Here is a 24,596-nt window from a genome sequence, read left to right as displayed (position 1 = left end):
ATTTGCAAATACTGAGCAAGGAAAAATCATGTGTCCCTTTTCATAGCAGGGAAGTGACATAGACAAGAGAGTGGTGGTCTTGCTACAGCTGGCTAGCTAGTCAGCCTTGTGCACAAATGTAGCTTTGATCTGCCGTATTCAAAACTCTCATCTCTTAACTCACTGGAAAAAGCCTCAGATGTTCATGGTCTTTGGCATACCTTCACATCTTAAAAGTCATAATATTTAATGGCTCTTGCCTTTAAATCTTCTGAGCCATATGCTAGTAATTTTATTAACATTTCCTTTTAATTAGCCTTTGTTTAAGAAGCAGCTGTAAGTATTCAATACAATATGAAAGGACAGCTATTGTGGTTTTTTCCTTGAGCTGTGACAACTTCAGCTATAGAGAAACAGAGGCAAATTGTAAAATAAAGAGTGTCTTTAGTGGATAGCTTTCTAGCTTGAAGTCTAGCTCAGGGCAATGAAAGCAAACAACAAGATGCTGTGCATAGATCTTATTTTCTTTTCTGAGTTTTCAAGTTTGTAAATTGCAGAGATGCACGGTGGAGTCTTTGGAATTAATGCAATTTCAGTAAGACAATGCCCAAGCATTAGGCATAGGAGGCCAGAACCAAAAGAACCATCTTTATGCAAAAATCACATGGGAACACATTATTTCCATGAGATTGGCTTCTTTGTAGAAATAACATCTACCAAAGCACCGGGTGAATGTCATCTTCCAGATAGATAATAATTGTAAGCAAGGGAAATGCAGTGGAAGACACAATAAATTCAAACAAACTGAATCATTTTTTAGGCTAGAGACTGGGAGATAGTATCTTAGTTTGGGGTATAATTTAATATGTATCTGTACTCTTCCCTTTCCTTATGCCACAATGGGATCACTGGTAGCCGTGAGCAAAGCAGCCACGTGGACAAGGAAGAGACAGTGAAAGTAAATTCACAGCATCAAAAATTGTTTAAACTGCATAATTGTTGCGGTGGCTATGACACATTTGAGCACCCCAGCCCCATGGGAGGGAGATGGGGATGGGTCCTGGGCATGGTATGCTCCCAGGACCCCCTGCTCTCCAAGCCACTTGAAATGCAAGGACATATGCAAGACTCCTCTCCCCCTCCCCCGGTTCCCTATATGGTTTCGATTCTAGAATGTTCTTCTTTGCTCATGTTTAAGCAGTTATTTGGTTGGAGTTCTTTTTATAGTACTGTTATTTCCTTGGTTATATAATTTGTCGCTCAAAAATACCCCTTTCCCCATTTGCTCCCCAAATCTCCTCCTTCCCTTTCCCCTCCCCCTATAAAAGTTACTGTACAAGACTGCCCAGGGCCATTTTGTCGATGTCTCCGGGACCCTTCAAAACCCCCTCACCCTAATAAACCCTTCTTGGAGCACCGACAATCTGGTCTGTATTTCCTGTCTTCTTTGCCAACCTGCAGACAGCACCTGTGCTCCCTCGGGGCCCCGCCCTCTCCCGCGGTCTCACCCTTCTCCGAACTCCAGGTAGTGGGTCACCCACGGACGGAACCCCCACACATCATCTGGGGAGAAGGGGAGGAATGCGAAGAGAGAGAAGAAGGACCAACAGACCTTATGGAATAGTTAATAGATCTGCTTTCCCTTATTTTAAACAGCTTTCTAGAGCAAACTTATTCCATAGAGAAAATCCTACCCTGTTTAGACTGCCTTCCCCTTCCTCCAAAGGTGATATACTCTTTTGTACCCAGAATTCCAGCCAAAGCTCTCTGTTCAACTAGGATGGCCTTCTTGCACATCAGCTTGTCTTCCAGTACATGAGAACAGCTTGCACCTTAAAGATTTCCTTCTTGAAAAACCTCCAGCCTTCCAGGACTCCTTTGCCATTCAGGACTGCCTCCCAAGGGATTCCGACAATCAGGCCCCTAAACAGACCTTTCCAAGTCCAACTTCCACGGCAGTTACACAGATCCCCTCCTTTTTTCTCTGAGAATTAAAAACTCTATGATTTCGTTATCTCTGTACCCAAGATGCCCTCAGACTATCCCATCACCCTCTAACCCTTTTCTGTTCACAAAGAGCAGGTGCCTCCCCTAGTTAGCTCACTTACCAGCTGTGTCAGAAAATTTGTGTTACACACATTCCGGGAACCTCCTGGACTGTTTTCCCTCTCTGCTGTATTGTATTTACAGTAGGCATCTAGAAAGTTGAAGTCACCCTAGAGAAGGGCAAGTGACTGTGAGTCTTCTCCCAGCTGCTTATAGAATATAGAATATTTCATCAGCCTCTTCATCCTGGTTGGTGGTCTACAACAGACTCCCACCAGGACATCTGCCTTGTTGTCCTTCCCTCTTGATTCTTGCCTAGAAATACTGAACTCTATTGTCACAATCATTGAGCTTGAGACAACTGAAACACTTCCTACTGTACATGGCAACCTCATCACCTCTCCTTCCTCACCCGTCCCTTCTGAAGGTTTTATAGCCATCTGTCACAGCACCCCCGTTGTGCAAGTCATCCCACCATGTTTTGGTGATGTCATAGCCTTCCACTGCACAATGGGAACTCCTCCTGCTTGTTTCCCACGCCATCTGCATGATACAAGCTTAAGGTGTCGTTAGTTGAGAGGAACAAAGTCTTTCCAAAGTAACAAGTCAGAAGGAGATTTTGGTGTTATGACATTCTTGGGATCTTTTCCCAAGTTTCTTCTGTTGAGAGATATCTTTTTGTTGAGCAGAAGGTCTTTCTCAGAGAATGGCCTCTTGTACGGGAGAAAAGCAGGGCCACAAAGCTGGGAGAGTCCCCTCAAAAATAAACAAGCACTAGGCCCAAAGCATGATTCTCCCACTAGCAGCATGCTCCCGGAAATCACCTGTAACGATCTGCAGCCTTTTCACCTTCAAGATCCAGAGAGCCCTCACTTCTCAAAAAGGGTGGGGTGCCCATCATGAATGAGAACACCTGCCCCATAAAAAGACTGCGTGTAAGTTATTATATTTAAGATCTACCATGTCTTGTACGAACAGGAAACTTCTGGAACTGAAGAGACTTTTCTGTCCAGAAGGAAAAATATCCTATCTGTTTAGCCATACAATTAATGAGCAGTTGACACTTAATGTGCCAAATGCTGTAAAAAAAACATGCTGACCAAACATGTTGGTTTCAGTCTTTCAGCCTGGGTAGCAAGAAGGAATTGCTGAGAGTTGTTTCCACTCTCCTTTGCTTAATACACAAATGAACGTGGGATGTAGTGACCTAGTTTCAAAGAACAGTGTTATCTCAAATGCCTCCTGCCTCACCTATATGAGGAATGAATGCATCAGGATGAAAGGGCTCTTGGACAATCCTACACAAAAGAAAGAGCTGTGTTACACATCTGACTAAATGAACAAGCTGAGAAATCAGCAAAAACCCTCATTACAAGTAATGTGGTTCAGCTTCCCAGGGTAAGAAAATAATCTTCTTATAAGAGCTCAGACACCTTCAATTTTAGAAAGTCAAGATTTAGAAAGGATTGGCTAGGTGCCTCAGCAAAGCTCACAAGGATGAGAAAGAATGAAATACATACTTTTACTTGATTGGAAAGGGTAAAGTTTTCTGTAGGCAGCAATAAAGAAGGATAAGCACCACTGCCATATGCTTCACTAGAGACAATTGATAAAATCAAGATTTACTTTAATAAAACATGAAGACAAAAAGAACAACGCTCAGGCACAAAAACTAACCGAACATAATCAGTCAGGGACAAAAAATGGTAGCACACTGATCACATTCCCAGCTTCAGTCTCAATTGTATCGTAAACCCATTTTCTATTGCAGCGACATTCTGGTCCACACTTATTTGAATTGCATTTGGGGCAAGGATAGAAGCAACCCAGGCAGTCCTTTTCCAGGCAGTCACACAAATCTATGTTGTTACAAAGCAGCCTGCCATGTTTGTCATATTTCTTTGCAGATCTGTGAAAGAGAACAAAAATAATTCTCAAAGAATGTTTCAATGCATTCAGTGACTAAACCAAACACATGTGGAAAACATCTATACAACAAGGACTTAGTCTTTAACAAACTCACAACACAATGATATACCAGCATCCTATCCTAATTGCAATGGCCATCGGCATTAAAAAATGAATGTGTACCAAACTATATCAAAATACCCTTGAGTTACACAGAAAAATCTTGTTTTCCCAACATAACTTTCAAGTATAATAAGATATCTCTCTGCAAAACACATTGCTTTTATTAATTTCATTCAGATTCAATGAACAGCCTATCAGGCATTTTATAAAGTAAAGTATGTAATAAATTAAGAGGTCTTACTTGGACTCATAAAAAAAATTTTGTTTCATCTGTGATATGCATGCTTTCTTTTTCTGCTCTCTAGCTTCAGGATTGAAGTCAGCTACCTGAGGTCCTGGATTTTGAAAAGCTAAGCATTTTAATTCTTTCTCAAGTTTTTGCTATAAATGAACAACAGACAGTTTGGAATTAGTACAGTTGGAAAATATACTTATTAGCTGCCAAGTGTCCTCACTTGCTTTTGAATGACATTAAAATTAATATTCGTGATAACTTACAAGATCATACTGATTTGTATAAAATATTTGTCTAACTGATGAGTATTCTTTTTACCGACTGTGCATCCTGAGCAGAGCTGGAACAATCACGACTCTGAATACATGACTCTGGTACAGTAGCATGCAGTTTGCAAGTTGTCATGTGAGAGGCAGAACTATGTGTTTTGCTCTTCAACTTTATCTAAAATGTAAAAACAAGTACTATGATTATCAGCATCCCAAATGGATTCACTCTTTTCTTCACTGTTCCCTCAGATGCTTAGAAATTGCCTTTGTCCAAACAATCTGAGGGCAAGAAAAATGTCTGAAGGAGAAACTAATGCAGTAAGTGTTTGCACAAGTGAGAAGTATGAAAAAAAAAAACCAACACAAAAAAAAAAAGAAACTCAACTGAGCAGAGTTTTCTGAGAAACAGGAGAAAGCATTTTCCTGCCAATTGTATGGAATTCATGTTTGAAATTAGCTAAAACTGCTGAATACTTTTGGAAGCTAAAACATCATCTCTTTGTATTACTATTCCTCATAGCCCACATATGTTCACAGATGTTTCTAAAGTCACTGCAAACAAACATGAGCATCATGTCAAACAATTTCCCTTTGGACAATGACTGTGGACTTTGACCACACACCTGTCACTCATTACGTAAAGGCAGAAAAATAAACACAAATTTATCTTTTCTCCTGTTATGTAAACGGAGCTGCCTTGCCATCTCTCAGCTTCCCTAGAGGCTGTCATTCCTTTCACACTCCACAGTGATTTTCCACAAACAATTGCTCCTTTTCATTGCTTCCCATGGGGAAAGCAGTGGTGGTTCAGCCCAGGCTGCTGATAGAGTGATTCATAGACATCCATGCACTCGAGTGCACTTTTTTAGAAGGTGGTTGATGCTGTGCATCTTCAGCTGCATCCTCTTGAAAACCTACAGGGCAATCTCATGTAGCTACATTGTTCAGACATTTCTGCTTTGGACTCTGGGAGAGATTTTTAGCATTATCACTATTTGTGATTGTAAATTATGCAATTTTAAGTTGCAAGCAAATAGTAAGCTATATTGATAGTCTTCCCTCTAAGGCTACGCTCCTATTTCCCTACTTACTTGAAATCGCTCTGAACCCTCTAAATCACTGCCCTACAAACTTGGTCCTTTTCACTGCTGTTACTGATATTTCCCTCTTGACTCCAGCTCTTTTTGTAATGACTGAAGAAATTAAAGGCAATGGTATGTATCTTGATAATAAAATAGCACTAGAAAAATCATACCAAATTGTTGCACTCTATTGAGCAGTCCTTAGCAGGAGACGCATTTTTTGCTGCAGATGTTTCCTGGGAGGAATAGCTTTTCTTGCAGTTTTCTTCCACGAGATCACTCATTTCACCACCCTAGTGAAATACACACATATTTGTTAAACATATACAACAGTGTAAACAGACTTGTAATTTAAAGTTCCAAATTATCCATACTAGGCCTTTACGTATTCTTAACCAACAGCAAATGCGGAACAAAACATATCTCAGCACAGTCTCAATTTTAAAACCACACTAAAACAATACCACGAGCATATACAAAAGCTGTATGACCAAAGCCACCCCACAGTTGGCAAAGCAAACGCCAGAAAGGCCTAGTGATGAATTAACACAGAATTCGGGCGCGCTGTTGCCATGCGCGGTGCGATGGCGGCGGGCACGCAGTCCCCGCGCCCGGCAGCAGGTGGCGCTGCCGCCCCAGCCGTGCGTGGCTGCGCCCATCGCCAGCGTTCCCTGCGCGTTCACAGCGCTCTGCCCGCACATTTCAACCAGCCGAATAAACGCAGGCTTCTCGGCTTTTGAGTCTCAATCCTTTGCGAAACATTTTTTTTAGTAAGTAGAATGTGTACCTCTTAGGTTTAACAGAAAAGAAGTGCATCACTCGCTCTGCTAGCAAACTACTCAGGGGGCTGTATGAGTTTTGTGAGTGAATCCTACAAATGCCATCCTCCACCTCTGTGCCATCAACCCAGGTTCAGGATGGACGTTAGCTATTTCTTACCAGCCTAGTGCAGCTACTTAGTTAAATTTTTTATGCAATATATGCTGTACCAACACCTCCGACTTTAACCCCAAACACAACCAGAAATAACGTAAGATTTCTGGAGTTCCTCCAACCCTTCCCCGGGTGCTGCCCGGTCTCTCTCATTACCTCTAAAAGATAGCACAGTGGTCTCTGTCAGTTTACCCTGTACTTCAGCACTGTTGCCCCAAGCCTGTCGCAAAGATCTTCATTTCACCACTGCCGTGGAACCAGCACTTCTCTAAGACGAGCAGGAGTCCAAGGCTTAGGTCTCCTCTCTTGCAGCCGCTGCCTGCAAGGCAACAGTCAAAGTGAGAATAACAATGACAAGGGAGTGAGTCTGTAGTAACTGAAGGGGATGTCTTTTTGAGAGCCCTAGTGGGATAGAAAAAGGAATAAAGAGAGGAAATTAGAGACGGAGAGAGAAAGAATACCGGACAGACCGCTCCCGCTGTACCCTGGCCGTGCCGTCGGCGAGGGTTTGGCAGATGGAGTGTGAGCTGCGAGCTGCAGGAGTCTGCGTGGCTCCCGTGGCTGCTGGGCGCGATTTCCGAGCAGCAGCAGCTGCGTGTGTCTGCCGTGGGCAGAGAGCAGCCTGCCGTGGCTACGGGCACACTCGGGGAGCTGCTGCGGCTGGCAGGGTCAGGGCACGGCGGCTGCGGGCGGCGAGGGCGGCCTGTCTCTGCCGTCGGCGAACGGCGGCTGTGGGGCTGCTGCGATGCGGGCTGGCTGCTGCGGGGCTGCTGCGGTGCGGGCTGGCTGCTGCAGGGCTGCTGCAATGCAGGCTGGCGGCTGCGGCCTGCGGAATACACGGACGGCGGCAGCGGCTCCGGACCGCGTGCAGGCGGCGGCAGCTCCGTCGGGCAACCAGCGGAACACGAGGATCACGGCTGCAGAGCTTCCTCGGGGAAGCAGCGAAGCAGGGCAGACAGGGAGAGAGAGACAGGACAGACAGGCAGGGAAGGAGCAATGGCGCAGGGAGGAAAATGCAAGGGCCGAGGGGGGGCAGAGCTGGCCCTCCAAGCGAGCCCTCGTTCCCGCCAAGACACCCAAAGAAAAATGGCCCCCGAGGTTTTGTCGCAGTAAACTGCTTTTATGTGCTTGGCCCTCCAATAGCGCGGCTTCCCGCGCATTTTTTCCACACGTTTTTTTCCCGGGCATCCGGGGATCTGCCCCTCCAGCAAGGGGGGTCACTTGCAGTCCGGAGTGGACGCTTGCTTTCCTACTGGAAATTTGAGTTCCACAAATGAAATAAGAATGAATGGCAGCACTCTAAAGATAGCATTGCTCTTCAGTTGCACTCAAGCTGGAATCCTGGTAAGGATTTGCTTCCTACATCTCCTCTTGTGTCCAGCCATACCTCTTGCATCGTTCAAGCACTTTATGAGTATGCATGATCATCATACACGCCTGTTTTGTCACAGTGTGCAGGGCTCAGGAGCAGAACAGCCATCAGCAGCTACCACTGTAAGCATGCAGAGTTGCCATGTGTCCTGTGGCGGTGTAAAAATCTACTCGCTTAACAACTAAGTCCTAGCAGTTGTCTGGAACCAAACACACGAAATCAGAGACCTCATTTTAAATACTAACAGAAAAGAATAAGCATCTTGTTCTGCAGACGTGTTTCAAGTACCCTTTCACCTCAGCAAAAATATCCTACACAGAGAATGTGGCAGGTTTCTGTCTCCACGTACATATACTGTAAGTGTATAGCGTTGAATTTTAATCTCTAGGAGAGATACCAAAAAATGAAGCAGAATGTGACTAGGAAAGTGTGTGAATTCCAGAAACAGGTGAGACAGGATCGGTTATCCTCTGTAGTGTGTTCTGAGGGGAGACAGGGAAATGGGGGAGACTCAGACATACACTATGAAGTCTGCAGAACCTAATTATCCAAAGGAAAGTATTCTTGGCCCTGAAATAGAGTTTTTTCTTCTCCTGTTTTTAGTTTGACTGTAGTGATAATCCAGGGGCAATGCACTGAACACTGGTCTCTTCCATAAAAATTTCAGCTCTGAGGACAACCACCAATTGCACTCTTACTCCACCAAAACCTGTGTTCTCTCATGCTTTTTGAATATAGCAAGGACTTTCCTGGAGGTGATCATCCACAGCTGAACATCTCCTTGTGGCTACAGCATATGGCTAAGAATTGACAAATTCAGCACAGAGCCTTGAGATAGTTGACCTGGCTAAAAGCAGAGTAAGGGAGGAAGAAAATCAGAGGCTGTGTTATATTAAGAGTCTTATCCATGATGCATATGTTTCTGCTCAGAGAACAGTTTCAGAAGTTGTTTGGCTTTGGAAGGAATTACATTTGTTTATTATTCTCATAAAAGAAATATTTTCCTGTATCTGGTTTTTCAAGAATTTAATATTTCTGTTTATGATCCCTGCAGATTAAAAAGCTAAATGTTTCAGCTGGTGTGAAATGTGGTGAACAGCATTCAAGATGCTTCAGCCTGTTTGATCTCAGCAGCCTAAAGCCAGTGTCTCTGCAGGGCTTGCCAGAGTGAATGCACATTGTTTTCAAACTGTATTTGTTTCTGCTATTGGAGATGTTCTGGCTGAGATATGTGAGCATGTTCGTCACCTTCACCAGGGCAAGATAAGATACTGTTCCTATGCCTTTAATCCCCCTATACCCACACAGATTAGACAGACCCATTGCAATAGTCCCACCTTTGTCACAGCCTAGCTCTGCAGAGATGTCTGTGGGCTCAGGAACCAACAGTCAAGTTTGTGGCACATTCAAGTACACATCTCGGAATTTCTATAGGACATCTGGTGCCAGCCAAATTAGGAATGGAAATAAATTAATCTTTCTCCAATCAGCTATTATGGACTGAGCTGTAAAGCTGTGGAAAGACCACTTAGCATCTATTCTGTGCCTTCTCTCACAGACACAAATGTGCATATGTGTTCAGAGGACAGCCTTGAAGCCAGCTAGGAAACACAGAGCAGATGAAGAAATAGATTTCATCTCTTGTAACTCAGCTGGTTTACCAGAACACTGACAAACACGGTGACAGTGCAATGGCCCATTCTTTAAACAGGGGTCTGGAGGAGAAAATACATGCCTCTCCACGTAAAATAAATCCTCATGAGTTCTCCCTCTCAGACACTTTCTGCTGTATCTGGAAGTGAGGGATCCTATAGCTGAAGTTAAACAGTTAATTATAAAATCATGTGCATCTTTTGGTTGTCAAGCAATAGGCAGAAGAGATCTGCCAGGTACTTACCTTCTGAAAACCTCTGGTTTTGAAGGGTGTATGTTCAGAGCAGACAGAAAGAGAGAAAGGAGGTTCTCCTTAATTTAAAATTGTATTTACCAAAGAGAGTGGAATGGCACAGCCTAGATTTACTGCTGCACAATTCCCCTGATAATGGAAGTATGATGTCAGCCCCAGAGGGACTGAAACAGAACACAAATAATCAAAATAGTGCTCCCCAGAGAAGTATGCTGAAGACAGTGCCAGGGAACTGTCTTAAAGGATCTCACACTTTCTGTCTCATTAATTATGATTTTTAAATAGTATTTAGTACAAAGAGTGGGAATAGAGAAATTGTATAAATTGGGATAAGAGTTCTCGTTTCTCATTTGCATCTGTGAACAAAAAAATATATTTATTAGAGTCTTTTTTCTTAAAGATAAGTAAACAAAAAACCCTATAATAAACTACTGCATTTTTCATTTTAAAAAATTTTAAAAGTGAGATAATTTTAGGACATGGATTTAGTAAAGAAAGATTTTACCATTTTAGACAAAATGTTCTCGATTCTATTAACTGTTTGCAAAAGTCAAAAATAAAGATGCTCCCCAATTACTAAAGTGAAATGCAACCTCATGGTTTGGCTTGCTGCCTCTCAGGTTTATTTGTTGCACTAATACAGACAACTCAGTCTTCTCCAGATACCTCCAGATGGCAATTTTCAGCATGCTGTAATCACTAATGATTTTAATTATTCTTCTCTAGAATACAGCTAAACCCTAATAAACATCTGAAACTGTTAATCTCATAAATTCTCCTTTTGTGGCGTAGACAAATAGTTGAACATGTATTTTTATCTTCATCAGCTGTATCCACCAATTTATTGAGGTATTTCATAACCCAGACTGAGGGCAATTCTTTAGTTACCATTGTTTTCTTTCCCTCCAAACAATTTTAAAACCAAAAGCTGATATAGCATTCTAGCAGCAGACCTTAGATGGGTGATGCAAATGCTGCTACACATACCTTCAATTTGCTTTACAGCGTGTTTTTTGGGGTTTTTTTTGCTGTGAAATATAAACCAGAAATCCCTCAAGGGGGAAAAAGTCACAATCTCCTGGGTACTTATACAACAACAAGCCAGAAGCAAAAAACCTACAACCTGTTTTATTCTCATATTTTTTTCCAAGGTTCTTCTGATTTCTCCATATTCTGCATGATGGAGAAAACAGAAATTAACTCTGTCAGAATAAAAATTGCAATTAAATCATCTTACACTTACTATCTCTTTCCATTTTGCTAATTATATTCATGTACCTGAACTTCCTCTGAATTGTTTGTGCATGAGTTGTATTTGTTTATCATGGCATACATGATAACATGTAGCCCACAATATGCTCAGCAAAGCTTTTAGTGGGTGAGTGTCAGGCTACAAGGGTGTAAACATACGAGGATTAAAATCTTAGGTGACATTTAGGGAGGTTGATTCTGGAGGTGAAACTCCTGAAGGGTCAAGTATTGCCCAGAATGAGCACGTGTAAATACACCTGGGTAGATACAATACAAATGTCCTGTACCTGGGGGTAGGGAGGTGTGGGGGAGCAGATGTGTTAAATTTCTGAGTGTCAGAATGGAGCAGCTGGGGACTGACCCCAACCTGCTTTCTTCCTTCCCACTGGGCTGCTTGAGGAGATAAGGTGAAAGAGTTGGGAATAAAGACAAGCCTGGGAAAAAGGAAGGGTGGGGGGATGGTGATGCTCTATTTTTTTTTGCTTTGTTTCTCACTATCAAAGGCTATTTTAATAGACAACAAATATTGGGCATCTATTTTAATAGCAACAAATCAAATAATTTCCCCAAGTGAAGTCCATTTTGCCCTGGCGTGCTTGAAGCCAGAACAAGGTTAATTGTTGCAGTAACCTGGAGGGGGCATGTCCAGGATGTCAATGTTATGGATGTTATTCTGTACCACCACATCATTGCCAGGGACAGGGGAAGGGAGCCTTTTCTGAAGAGAAGAGGTCCCTTCCAGTGGGCGTAGTGTAGCAGAAGGGCAGGTCAGGTATTTTTTCTGTGTGAATCCTTTGCCGCCTCCTTTCACTGTCTGTCCTTAGTATTGCTCCTGTTACTGTTGTTTTCTTATCTCATTGCTGTTTGCAGTCCATTGTTCTCATCTCAAACTGTGACTTTTGCCTTTGAGGCCTGATCTCCTCTCCATCGAGCCGCGGGCAGGAGGAGGGAGGGAGTGAGCAGGAAGCACATAGTTTAGAGTCTCAGTAGGAGCACCAAATTGGGCAGTGCCATTCCTTAACTACAACATACATAATTGGGAAGTGATCTCCCTGTCTTTATCTCAACACATGAGCTTTTTCACCTCATTTTCTTCCTGCATCAGGATGGGTGTCCTGCAGCTAGCCAAGGTCAGCCTTCTCCTCTGCCCATTCAGGTCCTTGTCTCATCCCACCCCAAGGAATGATAGACAGTGACCCCCAAAAGACACAGCCCATTGTCTTGTTTCTGACATGGGGAAGGTTTTGACCACTTAAAGAACCATCACCAAACATAGCAGCAGCAGTGGTGCTATTGAAGTAAGATACTGTGAAACTCAACAAACGGCTACTTAACAATAGGCTCATTCTGTTATTTACTGCACAGAGGATACAGTCTTAGTGTGCCATGAGAAAGGTTATGCTCAATATTGGTCACTTACCACTGCAGTCGGTAAAGGGTGTTTCAACCTTAAGAAGCAGCCCTTAGAGGTGTTCTAGCTCCAGTGGAGATCACTCCCATGCCTGTAGTTGCTTAGCAGGGAGAGAGCTCAGAGAAGGCTCACTTAGGCTGTCGTATTTATGGGACAAAGCAGTTGGCTCACAGTCAAGTAACAAGTGATGTGAAAAAAATGGATGGAAAAGGTAAAGGTGAGACTCCTTGTACCCACAATCCCCTTTGTTCCTTGACAGATTAATCTGCTATTCTTGTGTTAATCACATATTTCCAGCTCCAGTTTCCAAGTTTATAGTATTAATGCTCACCATTAATGCTCACCTGTTCTTTTCGTGCATGGGCTACCAGAGAACAGGTTAGAAGTAGGGAAGTTTTCCCCTGGCTGTGGTCTAGGCCTTTGCTGCCTTTGGAGTCTAAACCAAAGTGCCATTAGCCTGGCCAAGAGGTTCATACATGACACCTGGCTCTGGAGGAGACCCTGCACCTCTGAGCCAGGGGATGCAGAGGTGACAGCTCTTTTTGTCTTTTGTGAGTCACTTTTGCAGGAATGTAGCAAGGCCACATCTCAGTGAATTTTTGGGCATTTTAGCCCAGAACCCTTTTCCCTACCCCATACCCACCCTTCTGGGACTTGCAACAACCCTGAAAGAAGAAGCAGGCTGCTCCACCCCCCCATCAGTGCAGCCAGATGGCATGGGGCTTGTGCCTTGGCCACCCAGGCTATCTCCTCACTTGCCTGGGAGACTTCTTGGGGTGCCAGGATGGAAAGGGGGCACAGCCGAGTGGGGCAGCAAGACAACTGTGCCAGGAGGTGCAGAGGAGAAGCTGGCTGGTGCTCTTGAACCTTGACTTAAACAACTCTGAATTCTCCCTCTCTACTGAGAACAGCTTGGCATGGACTCTTGCCAGCTCATGAGTCTGCTGCCCTGTCACACATGCATACAATATCAGCAAAACAAGGGTAACTTTTGGACTTCCACTCTCAAAGCAGAGAGCCGAACTTCAGGAATAAATCTGGTCTTTTCACATAATATCTACTTTTTTCCCCCCAGGGCCTACTGAATGCATCCTATCAATGACATAGCTGTTTCTACTGGAAATTGCCCCATATGTGCATATCTTCACAATTACATACCCCATAACACCTACACACAGTCCATATAAGTAGTGTTAAAGCTAATTTCCTGAAGTCCTCATATTCATCTCCAATGAACTTCTCTCTGCAGTAAAGCAGCTTTCCTGACTTGCCCTCGATCCTTCCAATGCACCACTTCTTCCCTAGCTGCATTTCCCAGTTCCCACTCTCCAAACCTCTGCACTCAACTCGTACTCAACAGCAGCAAAAGCTACTACTGATACATGCCACCATGTGCAAATATGTGGATTCTGAAAGTGAGTCAGATCTGCTTCTCCTCAGGCAGCTTACCTAGCAATCACCTTCACCATTGTGCCTCTGCCATGAAAACTATGCTGAAATTCTGAAATACAGAATGCCACTGGAAGGCAGACATTGACCGTTTAAAGGAACCATTATTTGAAAATAGCTTATTTAAAATTCTTTTAGTAATTTTTACATACTGCCATTTCAAATCAAAATTTTTGGTCAGTTGGAATGAAGAAAAAAGTAACAAAAGCATGGAAGACTTGTTAGAAAGGACAAGTGGTTTCTTATGGTTGGAATGAAGGGGTTTGAACCTACTGGGCACTGGGTGAATGTTATGGGATGTTTCTTGTTTCTTCCCCGCCTGATGAGGCATACGGTGATTGACTAGTGGGAGTCACAGGAAATGCTGAAGCAAAACAGTTTCAGTACTGGCACAGGTTTCCCAGAAAGGCTGTGCACTTCCCATCCCTGGACATGTTCAAGGCCAGGTTGGGCAGTGCTTTGAGCAACCTGATGTAGTGGAAGGTGTCCCATCCCATGACAGAGGGATTGGAACTACATCATCTTTAAATTCTGTCAGTCAGCCACCATGAAAATGCTGTGTAAGCAAGATGATTAACCTTGTATCCACAGCACAGGAGTTGAACTCTGATTCTGATGGGTCCCTTCTAATGCAAATATTCAGTGATTCTGTGATCAGTGAGCACCTCAGTGCAATTAGGACTGTGAAATTTCAGAAGCACTAGATCAGACGAGTTGCACTCTAGTGCCGTGGATAAAACGAACATCAGATGCCACACCCCCTGGAGCTCATCATCTCCTAGATGCATTTTGTCCAAAAATAATGCAGTTCACATACTCCACAACCACCCTGGGGGCTGAAGCATGCTAAATGGAGACAACCAGGAGAGTCTCTGAAAAAGCACATTCCTAATCAAACACGAATGTAGACACATTAAGTACAGATCTGCTAAGGAAAGACACAGTTTGAATGTCAAGTCATTAATTTCTTAATTAAGGAATTGAGGATTCTTTAGTCCTTTCCTCCCTACAGGTCTGAAGTCATTCTGAAGTTTATGTTTCACAGCACTGTTCTAAATTATTGTCCTCTTTGCAATTTAAAAGACATAAATGTGGAGACAGATTATAGTTCACTGTACAATTCAAACAAAACAGAACATTAACTTTTCCAGCTTCTTCATGTGTTTTTGCCACAAACATGCAGCACACCTTTCATTTGGACAGTCAGAAAAGAGCCCCAAAGGATTAGGACTATGTCTATATGTTAGATTATTATTAGCAATGCATCCCTAAGACCTCATTCAGCAGGAAATTATTTTAGATTTAAGATGCAAATATGTTTGTAATTTCTTTTCCTAAATCTTTCTTTTCTTTGTGAATTATTTTAGCCAGACTTTTCAGTGGGAAGACAACCACAGGACTCATAAAAATGTGCTTTATCTTTAATTACAGCTTATAATGAATACCAACATGATAGTGAACCACATATACTATACTGGAAATTTTTTTCCAAGTCAGTCATCTACATTCTTCTCTAGCCAGGTGGCAATTTTGTTAAGTAGTTTTCTTCTTTCAATATTTTCAAGTTTTGCAGATTCCAGTAGCAGTGTAATAGCCCTTCTATCATCCTCTTCCAAAGTGGCATTATAAAAAACCTGCAACTGAAGAAATAAACACATGATCTTAGTTCACATAACTTCACTTGCAGCAAGCAACTGTGTGCCTGACAGATGCTTTAGACAGAAGTGCACAGAAAAGAGGCAGACAACAGAGACTGAAAAGAGGTTGGGGGAAGGTTACTGATTTACACTAAGGTGGGAAAGCTCCTTACATATCAAGAATGTGCCCTTTTGCTGTTCCTTTAAAAATCCTTTCAAATGCAGCCAACTTCACTGGTACAGGTGGTACCACACTGGCTAGGACTAGCTGGGTAGCAGAATCCTCTTGTGCTGCCTGTTCTACAATCACAGAACAAGAAATCTTTCTCATCAGTGTAATAAGCAAAAGACAAGAGAGGACTGAATAGTAAAGAAATACATGGGGCAAGCACTGGATAAATATGAGAAATTAAACAGAGGTCAGTATGACACCTTTACATGCCAGAACAAAAACTATTCTTTTTGTTGTTGTTTTGTTCTTTTGTTTAAAGATCAAAAACTTGTGTTTACAAACCAGCAATAAAGTTGAGAATAAATGCTTCTCTAGTTTACCTCTTGGATCTGTACATCTGTATTGACAAATCTTCCCATGACTTTTAGTACATCATACAATAATCGTTGCCCATATCTGTAAAATTGAGATAAAGGTCCTTCAAACAGCACATTAGCAGATATAATAAATTTAATCTCATTTGAAAATACACTATTTAGTTATTGTTTACTATATTGCAAATGACATAACGACGAAAGGGAACTCACGGCAGTCTCAATATGAGATATAAGCAAGCTCCATTTTATTTCACCAAACGAGAAACTTAAATACTGTTACAGATGTTACTAATTATAGTTACACACGTATCTGCAGTTTGTTCTAACACATTCAGGGATCCTCCTGGTGACTCCCTTTTTCTTTCTCATAACACTTCTGACTCCCTATTTTTTCCCATGACATTCTTCTCACAGAACATTTTCAGAAAAACAAGCCACTGTAGCTTGTTAGGATTTTACTGAGGCCTGAGTATGCTGAGGCCCTGCTCAGGTGTATTCAGTTAGCATAAGTTTTGCTGGAAAACTGCATTTTCCAACATGCAAATACCAACTAATCTGAAGTTTGTAATTGTGGACTCTTTTTCCTCTTCTAAAGAACTACCACTAATATTCAATTTAAACATTTGAGCTGCATGAAATACAGTAATTACCCTTCATTTTTATTTCCAAGTAAGATCTGGTATTTGATAAGCTGAATTCTTTGCCTGAAACAGAAAACCTCTCTGAGCCCATACAGCCAACTGAGCTAGAAAGGCTAATCAGTAATGTGTCTAACCAGTTGGTGTTTCTGTTGCTATCTTGAGGTGTACAAATAAACACCTCAAGCTATTTTTAGTTTGAAAAAACTATTCTTTTAGTTTGAAAATAACTGATCAATTTTCCATCAAATTTCCCATCAATTTAGAACACAGAAAAGTAAGTGAATAAGTTCACTTCTGTAAGTGAATAAGTGGATATGACACAAATCTGCTACAACTTGCCATTTCTAGCATTAGCAGTAATTTACACATTTGAATGTTCCCAAATGGCTGGTTTTGGTTATGCTGCCACTAATGGATTACGATCGCCTCCTCTGCCATCAAAAGCAGCTGGAATGTACTCTGCCACAGCCCTGCTGCTTTTCACCATTGCCAAGGAGAGAGAGAGCCTTCAAACAGACATCAAAATACTTACTTTGCTCAAGAGGGGTACACCAAGCCCACCTGCAGTTTACGTGCAGCACTGTAGGTAGGCTGGCAAAAGATCAAGATTTAAATCATGGAATAACACTGCAGTTGGAACTAGCAGTGCTTGCACACCCCATGCTCTAATCCCCCATATCTGCATATTCTCTTTGAAAAAGAGGTGAGGATTTTACTTCAGCATTTTTCACCTACACTTGTAAAATCCTAGTGGATTAACCCATTTCCAGAGTCAGAATTCCCAGGAGTACTTAAAACAGAGAAACAGTAATGAACAGACTGATTTCTAGTGTTCTGTGTTTGACAGCCTATTCTTTGGCATTAAACCTTGATCAGAGTTGAATCCTCTGAAAACTCTGTTCTGCATACTTAGTTGAGTCAAACACTACAAATAGCCATCTCTGGAAGGAAAATTGAGACCTGAACTTTACAGCTCAAAGATAAAGGTAGAGGAAGAAGCCAAAGAGCCACAGGAATTAAAGGAAGCCAAAACTTATCTCTTACCCTTGACTTAAAAGTGGCCAATTTTCCGTAACAAATTCCCAGGCTATACGATGCCCAATATCCTTCGTCATCACATGTGAGATGATGTCTGAAGTGCAATTGGAAGAAAATAATGTGTCACTGAGTCCATACTGCAAGTACCTGTTAGAAAAGCAGAGAAGAAATGAACCTGTCACTTCCTGTTTTACAGTGGAAATACACAATATTGCAATCTGGATATATAATCCAGTTCACGAAAATTTCAGGGGATTCACTTCACTGTGACTTGGAGCCTATAGTGTATGCCAGCAATGAGACACTGTTACACAAATGTCACCTATTCATAGGGTCCCCTATAACAGGACCCACTAAGAAGTTTTTTCAAGACTGTTAAAGCAGGATTTCAGAAGTGTTTTAGGAGGTGTGTGCTAAAGATGTCAGAGGCAGTGACTGACATTTTCTTGCAACTGCAAGAAATTCAGATGCCTGGATATCTTGAAAAGTAATTATTCTCTTTGTTGCCCCAGTATTTTTACCTTGCATTTTCCTACTTTCAAATGAACCCTTTTAGAGTTATTTTCTCATAGAGTCTTGCAGGCAGGTCCTTTATGGGTAGAGTAGTTGAGTTGGGTTTCTCCCCTTTGCATGCCACCACTATGCTTAATATAATGGACGAAGTATTGTGAGGGACAGGAAAAACACATCTTAATATTCTTCACCCCAAAAAACTCCCAGGGTGGGATTTCAAAAAATAGATTGGCTTATCAGCTACTAAGGCACGTGGAGGAAGAAGCTCATCAGAACCCCCAGATCTTATTAGGGAATAGTGCTAGCCTGTTGCAAGAAAAAAGGCAATAATGGATCATAGGTTAAGTGGGAAATCAGCATAGCTGATTGGGCAATTCTTTGCAACACTTCTTGTCTTATTCTCAGTCATATTTTTTCTGTCTTCCCAAATGACTGCCACACTAGAGCAGGTGTCTGAAAGGAGTTAAAATGCTACTTCCAGACCTTTAGACCCATGGAGTTTATGCAAATGCTTGGATGATAATTTTTAATGCCATTCCTTAACCAATACTTTAGGTAGTATAAACATGACAGATTAGAGAATTCAACATGTTTTTCCTGACACAGAGGCCAGTAAAAGAAAATAAACACAATGTTCCAAACTCTGGTCTGGACATTTTGACAAAACTCTTAGATATATGTCTTAACTTTTTGGTTGGCCCACGTGGAATCAGGACTTAAGACTTGATGACACACATGTTGTATCTGGAGAAGGATTATTTGTTTTTTGTTTACCCCATTTTTTATACTTGCTCCCTAAGAAAAGTCTTAAAACTTTGCCAGTGGTTGACAAGACACATGCTTCTGTGGCAAGCAAACCTTCACCAGCTTTGCACAGCAAAGTATTTTTGTTCTTATTATTTACTTCTATGTACACAAAGGTACACTTTGATCAAGGTCACCTGTGAAGTAACCATGACTCTTTGGCACAGCTCATGGCATGGAGCAGGATGTCTTCATCTTCCTCTGTGGAGTCAGTATGGTTATACATTTCCCATGCAAAATTCCATTCTTTATCACTTCCCACTGCAACACCATAGCAGCAGACTATTCTTCTAATCAAAAGGGGAATTCTGCAAAGCAAAATACAATTAAAAGGTACTATACTGTTTTAGAGGAAGACCCCATTGTTAATGCATAACTGAAAGCAAATGTTTATTCACACTTAAAAAGATACACAATGGAAATATAATAATGTGAATAACTATAGGAAATTTGATTGGTTTATTTATGATTTAAGCATTGAAAAAACATCAGTTTAAAGGAAAACCAAAAACCCTGACATTTTTTAGAGCAATTGGACCAGACTATTTGGTGTACATTCAGTGTCAATGCCACTGTTTCCCATCACAGCCTAGGAAATGGATCACACCATTAAAAACTGTACCACTGTGTATGTGCATCATCCCAGACCAGCCTTTTCAAAGTTTCTTGAGGGAGTGCATCCAGTAGGAAGAGCCATTTGCAACACAAAAGGAAACAGAAGGGACATTTTTCTGTGCAACAGGGGCCTCCTGTTACTCACACTCCAGGGAAGAGGCCTCAACATGGCAATGAATTTCATAACTAAATGCAAACACTACCTGTAATGCTCTGTATGCAAAGGCTGAACAGAAAATTTCTCCTGTAGCAATGATGTGTCCCTGACATTAAGATATTGTAAATACTTTCCAGTGGTAGCAGTACTCTACTATGCAGGCTATCTGAAAACAGTTTCAACTCATGGTATTTTGGACTAATTCCCTACAGAATAATTGGTCCAATTGCTACAAGCAAAACATTTGACTTTCCAAAGTCATACTATTAGTCGCCTTATCATTGCATTAGACCATGATTGTAAGTAGAGGTGTAAATATTATTTTCCCTTTGATCAGCATATATACTTCAAAAACCAGACAAGTTTCTGGTCACAAAAGACATTCTTTAAGCCCAAAACTGGAAACAGCAAATTCAAACTTCAATACAATTTGGGAAAAATTCCTGGGTTTCAGCAGACTATCCTAGAGAAAATGAGGATGATGCCAAAAGAGTAAATCACTTGGAAGAATATATGACATCAATCTTCAGAGTACAAGTAGAGAACAGGATTTTATAAACTCTGGAGATAAAGGGCTAGTAGGAAAGAGAGTTGGGTGTCTTGCATGACAGACATCCCTTGTTAGTGAAAGGCAAGATGCAGGGATTTTTGTAATCCTGTTGCAGATGGAGGGCTTCACTATGACAATAACAGAAAGTGTGGACATGTTCCGTATTTACTTCAAAAAATAATTTGGATTCATTTACCTAGATATTTGCTGGGACATAAGGGGCTTGCTACTGAGACATGTAGAGCAGTTATGTCAAGCTAAAGTATAGTCCTGTGAGGAATCCTTCTATGACAGACCTTATTTGAGTTACAGGGTCTAATAATTTGTTTAATAGTCCTTTAATAATGTTGCAGCAAGGGGTCATGGTAAGGTGATTACAGGGCAAAGCTATTTTGGCCAAGGTACAGCTATTCATTTTGCTACTGAAGCTGTTCCAGTAGCTGCAAGAAAATGTTCCTCACTAAATATAAAGTTGTTGTGGAGGAAGTGTAAATAGACAAGTTCTGTCTGTCATTTGGCTGCAGATCTGGTGTTCAACATTCAAGGCAGGCTGGACCAGCAGCCTAGTGTGGGACAATGGTCAGCTGGTGACATCTATGGTGACCCTGAAGTGCTTAATGTTGTGTGGTTCCCAGAGGGTGACTGCTATGGTGCAGAGGGACTTTGGAGCTTGAGTTTATATTAGATGTGGGGTGTGAATTACTAATCTTGATATTTTTCCTGGTAGTGGCTGTGTGATTTGACATTACTGGCCTGCCAGGATTCCTCACTTCTGGATCTTGGGGAAGATGCAAAAAGCCGCTGGAAAGCAGGGCAGGTGATTTTACACTGTTTTTTTGGAACCAGTATAGAAATTACATAGTGATTTCTTAGTTTTTGAGCATAGCAACAGTATAGTTGAACCTTTATTAAATAAGTAAAATGTACAGCAATTTACATTCCCTCCCTCCCTCTAGGGTAGTTTCCTTCTTTCAAAAGACAAGCCAGTAACAGCACTTAAAAGAGCACATTAATTTAACAACCTTCACTACACTCCTGTAATGAAAAAATAATAAAACTGAGAAATTGGCTGGGAATTACAGCTCTTAGGTTGTTATTTCCACGAAACAGATAAAAATGCACTGTCAAGTCCAGTTACATTCTTCCAGGAATGGTTTGGAAATGTTCAGCTGAAAGTTCATTACCCAATCTGAACAGAAAAGCATTACTTAGTTCAACAGATGTGAGAATCCTATTGGGTTCCACCTGTGGCAGGACAGCTGTAGCATGCTGTTATGAATTTGCTCTTAGCATGGAGAACATACAAGCATCTAAAGGGATTTGTCTGTGAAATATGGGGCAAAAGTGTAGTGTGCCTCTTTCCTAACCAGCACATGAAAAGTCTCTTCATTAACTGCATGGGAACAGTGATTTGTCACTTGAAACCTAGGAAGTGTCATGTCTTCTATGGGGTTTTCTTCTTAAAATATGATCATTTTTTTACGTAACAAAATTCAGATCTTAATTTTTCCCACTCTTATAGCCCAGTAAAATCCCTTTGAAATTTTGTCAGACTCAAGGACAGCAAAATTAATATTCTTTATGAAGTTCAAAACCCAATCAGCTAATATATTTCAGTGACTTTTCAGCTTTTCAGGTCAAGCAAGGTATGTGGTATTCCATGACCTCAAATATTATTAATAAGGCAAGATGACTATTTTGAAAATAGACTGACAATTCAGCACAACGTTGTCTATAGTGTGAAATTGCAAGAATAGTCTCTCTAAAACTGAACAAAATGTATTTAAGGTATTTAAACTTTTCCATCTAACTGCAAAACTTAGTTTGGCTTTCATGAGAATGATCACTGTGAAGCTATTTTAGAAAATTCAGACATAATAGTACAAGTTCCATTTACTTAGCCAACTACATAAAGCAACAGAGATACAAATAGCAACAAAATATTTATCACAACTACAACAAATAAAAATAAACTTTAAATATTCACTCACCGGTGCCAATATTATTTGACTATTGCATAGAAAGACATCGAAAGAAAGAGGGAGGAAAAGAGAATAATAATTTCAATACATGATAAATTTTCTTTAAGGATGCAATACTTGAATACAGAAATTCTCTTCCTGGTAGAGTCCAGACTCTATTCTCACAGTCCAGACCCCTGACCACTAGGCTCCAGTATCAGCATAAGGACAGGCAGCTGTTCCCAACACCTTTATGTGAACACAGAACATGCAAGGCACCCTGACAGGCTCACCCTGGGCAGAGGGCTGAATCATGCAAACATCACTTCACTCTGTGTTATTAAGAGAAGCTTAGAAGCTGAGTGGGTACCTGTGGCACCCCCAAGGCTGTACTGCAGCAAAGGGACTGTGCCATATGGGACATTAGAGCTAAAAGGAGGTTCATCTGTTACATGGCTAACCAGATTTTGGTCTTCATGGAAAAATCTGCATCCTGCAGCCTGTAAAGCCTATGTAAAAGCAATAATTATGAAATCATCATAAAACTGGGATTTCGGGAAGAGGAGGAGGTTGGGGAGACATAGTTGTCTTAAATTTTGTCATTCTGTTGAGAAACGAAAGCAGTGTACAGAGGCATTTCTCATTCTGCCTCCCTCTTGTAAGAGCCTTTTAACTTTCCACCTCCCTTAGACATGCACAGCTCTAAGAGAGCAGATCATCATTCTTACTTGTACTCAGGGTTGTCCATCCACTTAGCATACAGTTCAGATGACAGGTCCAAACAGTCTTGGAGGCCCAGCCAGCACGCTGTTGCAAAGAGTTTTTCCAAATACACTCTTGAAGGGAAATTAAAACAGTAAATATAAAAGATATTCATACCACATTTGGGGTGCTTGAACTGTGTCTGACCACCACAGTTTCAAAACGTGATGCTCTTAGCCCCCAAGAACCTCTACTAGGAGCAGCTGAGTTTTAATAAAATAATTAAACAAACAATAACTGTCTCCTGACGTTAATATTAACAGATATTAGTGAGGCAACCAATGTACTACATTTTTTGTTAGTTTTTTGTGTGGTTTATATCCCTCCTGGAAGTTTTAAGGTACTGGTTCCATCTAGTCCAAATCACTCTGATGTTCAAGCCTGTGGCTGCAGTGGCCTTGCAAAATGAAACATTTTAAAGTTTTAGTGATTGATCCAAAAATCATATCTTAAGTTCATTACTGTCAGTTTTTCTTCAACTAGCAGCAGTCTGTTGAGCATGTTCTCTGATAAATGAAAGCTATTGCTAAGATCCTTAAACTATCATCCTTTATGTTCCTATCCTGTTATTCCAATTTCATTGGCAATGTCATCATAAGTAGTACACACTTGCAGGACAGTAAAATAACAATACAGTTATGTTCACATTAGTTAGGGAATTATTCCTGTATCTTGTATTTAAATTTACAAAAGCAAACTGCAATGTATCAGATCCAATCACACCAGAAAAAGACTTTTGAGAAAAGCAGAATACTTACTGAGCAAAATAGTCTTCTTCCAAAGCATCAACATTTTGACGTATAGAACCTGCATAATAATGGTATATTGGCAACATTCTCTTTAAAAGGTATTTCTTTTAAAAGAAGGGAAAGAAAAATTACTTTCATTTAGATGCAAGTTTTAATTTTTCTGTATTTTCTCTTATTTACTCAGATTTATTCTAAAAATTTACCACTATTAATTTCTTGAAAACACAGGACATTAAAGTAAAATAAAAAGTTGGTCTAAAATTCAATATACCTGTATCTCAATTCAAACTGGCACATTACCATTTCACATCACTAAGACTTTCAAACTTATAATGAAAGAAAAATCCTCAGAGAAACAATCAGGAAAAAGCCCTTCTCAACACGAAATACTTTGTTCTTCTCAATTACTTTTAACATACCTTCACTTTTTAGAACTTAAGAGAACTAATACTGTGCAATTATACTTCCAATATAAATGAAATCTTCAAATAGAAGTCAAGGAAATAAATATGACAATATTATCTCAGGTAAGTCAAATATGGGAGAGAATAATTTCCCATAGTATCTAAACCAAATTCCTTCTTTCACTCCATGAGAATGAATGGAAAGGCAGTACAAAGCACAGAGCACATATATATTATATACCTTTTATCCAT

The 24,596-nt window shown here is 40.9% G+C and overlaps 2 protein-coding genes across 5 annotated transcripts in view; both read right to left on the bottom strand.

Moving 5' to 3' along the window:
• Positions 1–3,635: 3,635 nt before the first annotated feature.
• On the bottom strand, positions 3,636–7,341 carry ARL14EPL (ARF like GTPase 14 effector protein like). 4 transcript variants are annotated; one of them, XM_085042972.1, is made up of 6 exons: positions 7,037–7,341; positions 6,732–6,894; positions 5,816–5,935; positions 4,610–4,735; positions 4,298–4,437; positions 3,636–3,934 (listed from the first exon to the last, which is right to left on the bottom strand). In XM_085042972.1, the coding sequence occupies exons 3-6, from the start codon at positions 5,924–5,926 to the stop codon at positions 3,712–3,714; spliced, it is 600 nt and encodes a 199-aa protein (XP_084899098.1). In that variant the 5' UTR covers positions 5,927–5,935; positions 6,732–6,894; positions 7,037–7,341; the 3' UTR covers positions 3,636–3,711. The 4 variants fall into 4 exon arrangements, with proteins under 4 accessions (XP_084899098.1, XP_084899097.1, XP_084899099.1 ...); XM_085042971.1 differs by having other exon boundaries at positions 6,732–7,341; XM_085042973.1 differs by having other exon boundaries at positions 6,768–7,341.
• An 8,030-nt stretch (positions 7,342–15,371) lies between these two features.
• Positions 15,372–24,596, bottom strand: part of LVRN (laeverin) — a 33,555-nt gene continuing 24,330 nt past the window's right edge. The window contains exons 15-20 of the mRNA XM_085042579.1: positions 23,950–24,044; positions 23,158–23,265; positions 19,284–19,454; positions 17,836–17,976; positions 16,154–16,229; positions 15,372–15,604 (exon numbers count right to left, since the gene is read on the bottom strand). Of these exons, the coding sequence (XP_084898705.1) occupies positions 15,458–15,604; positions 16,154–16,229; positions 17,836–17,976; positions 19,284–19,454; positions 23,158–23,265; positions 23,950–24,044 (738 nt within the window). The 3' untranslated portion in view covers positions 15,372–15,457. The remainder of the gene's footprint in view (positions 15,605–16,153; positions 16,230–17,835; positions 17,977–19,283; positions 19,455–23,157; positions 23,266–23,949; positions 24,045–24,596) is intronic.

This window comes from Lichenostomus cassidix, chromosome Z (genome assembly GCF_008360975.1).
Source record: "Lichenostomus cassidix isolate B80296 chromosome Z, HeHo_3.0, whole genome shotgun sequence".
NCBI classification, from domain to species: domain Eukaryota; kingdom Metazoa; phylum Chordata; class Aves; order Passeriformes; family Meliphagidae; genus Lichenostomus; species Lichenostomus cassidix.
The sequence above is the reverse complement of the archived record's forward strand: the minus strand, read 5'-3'. Positions and strand labels throughout refer to the sequence as shown.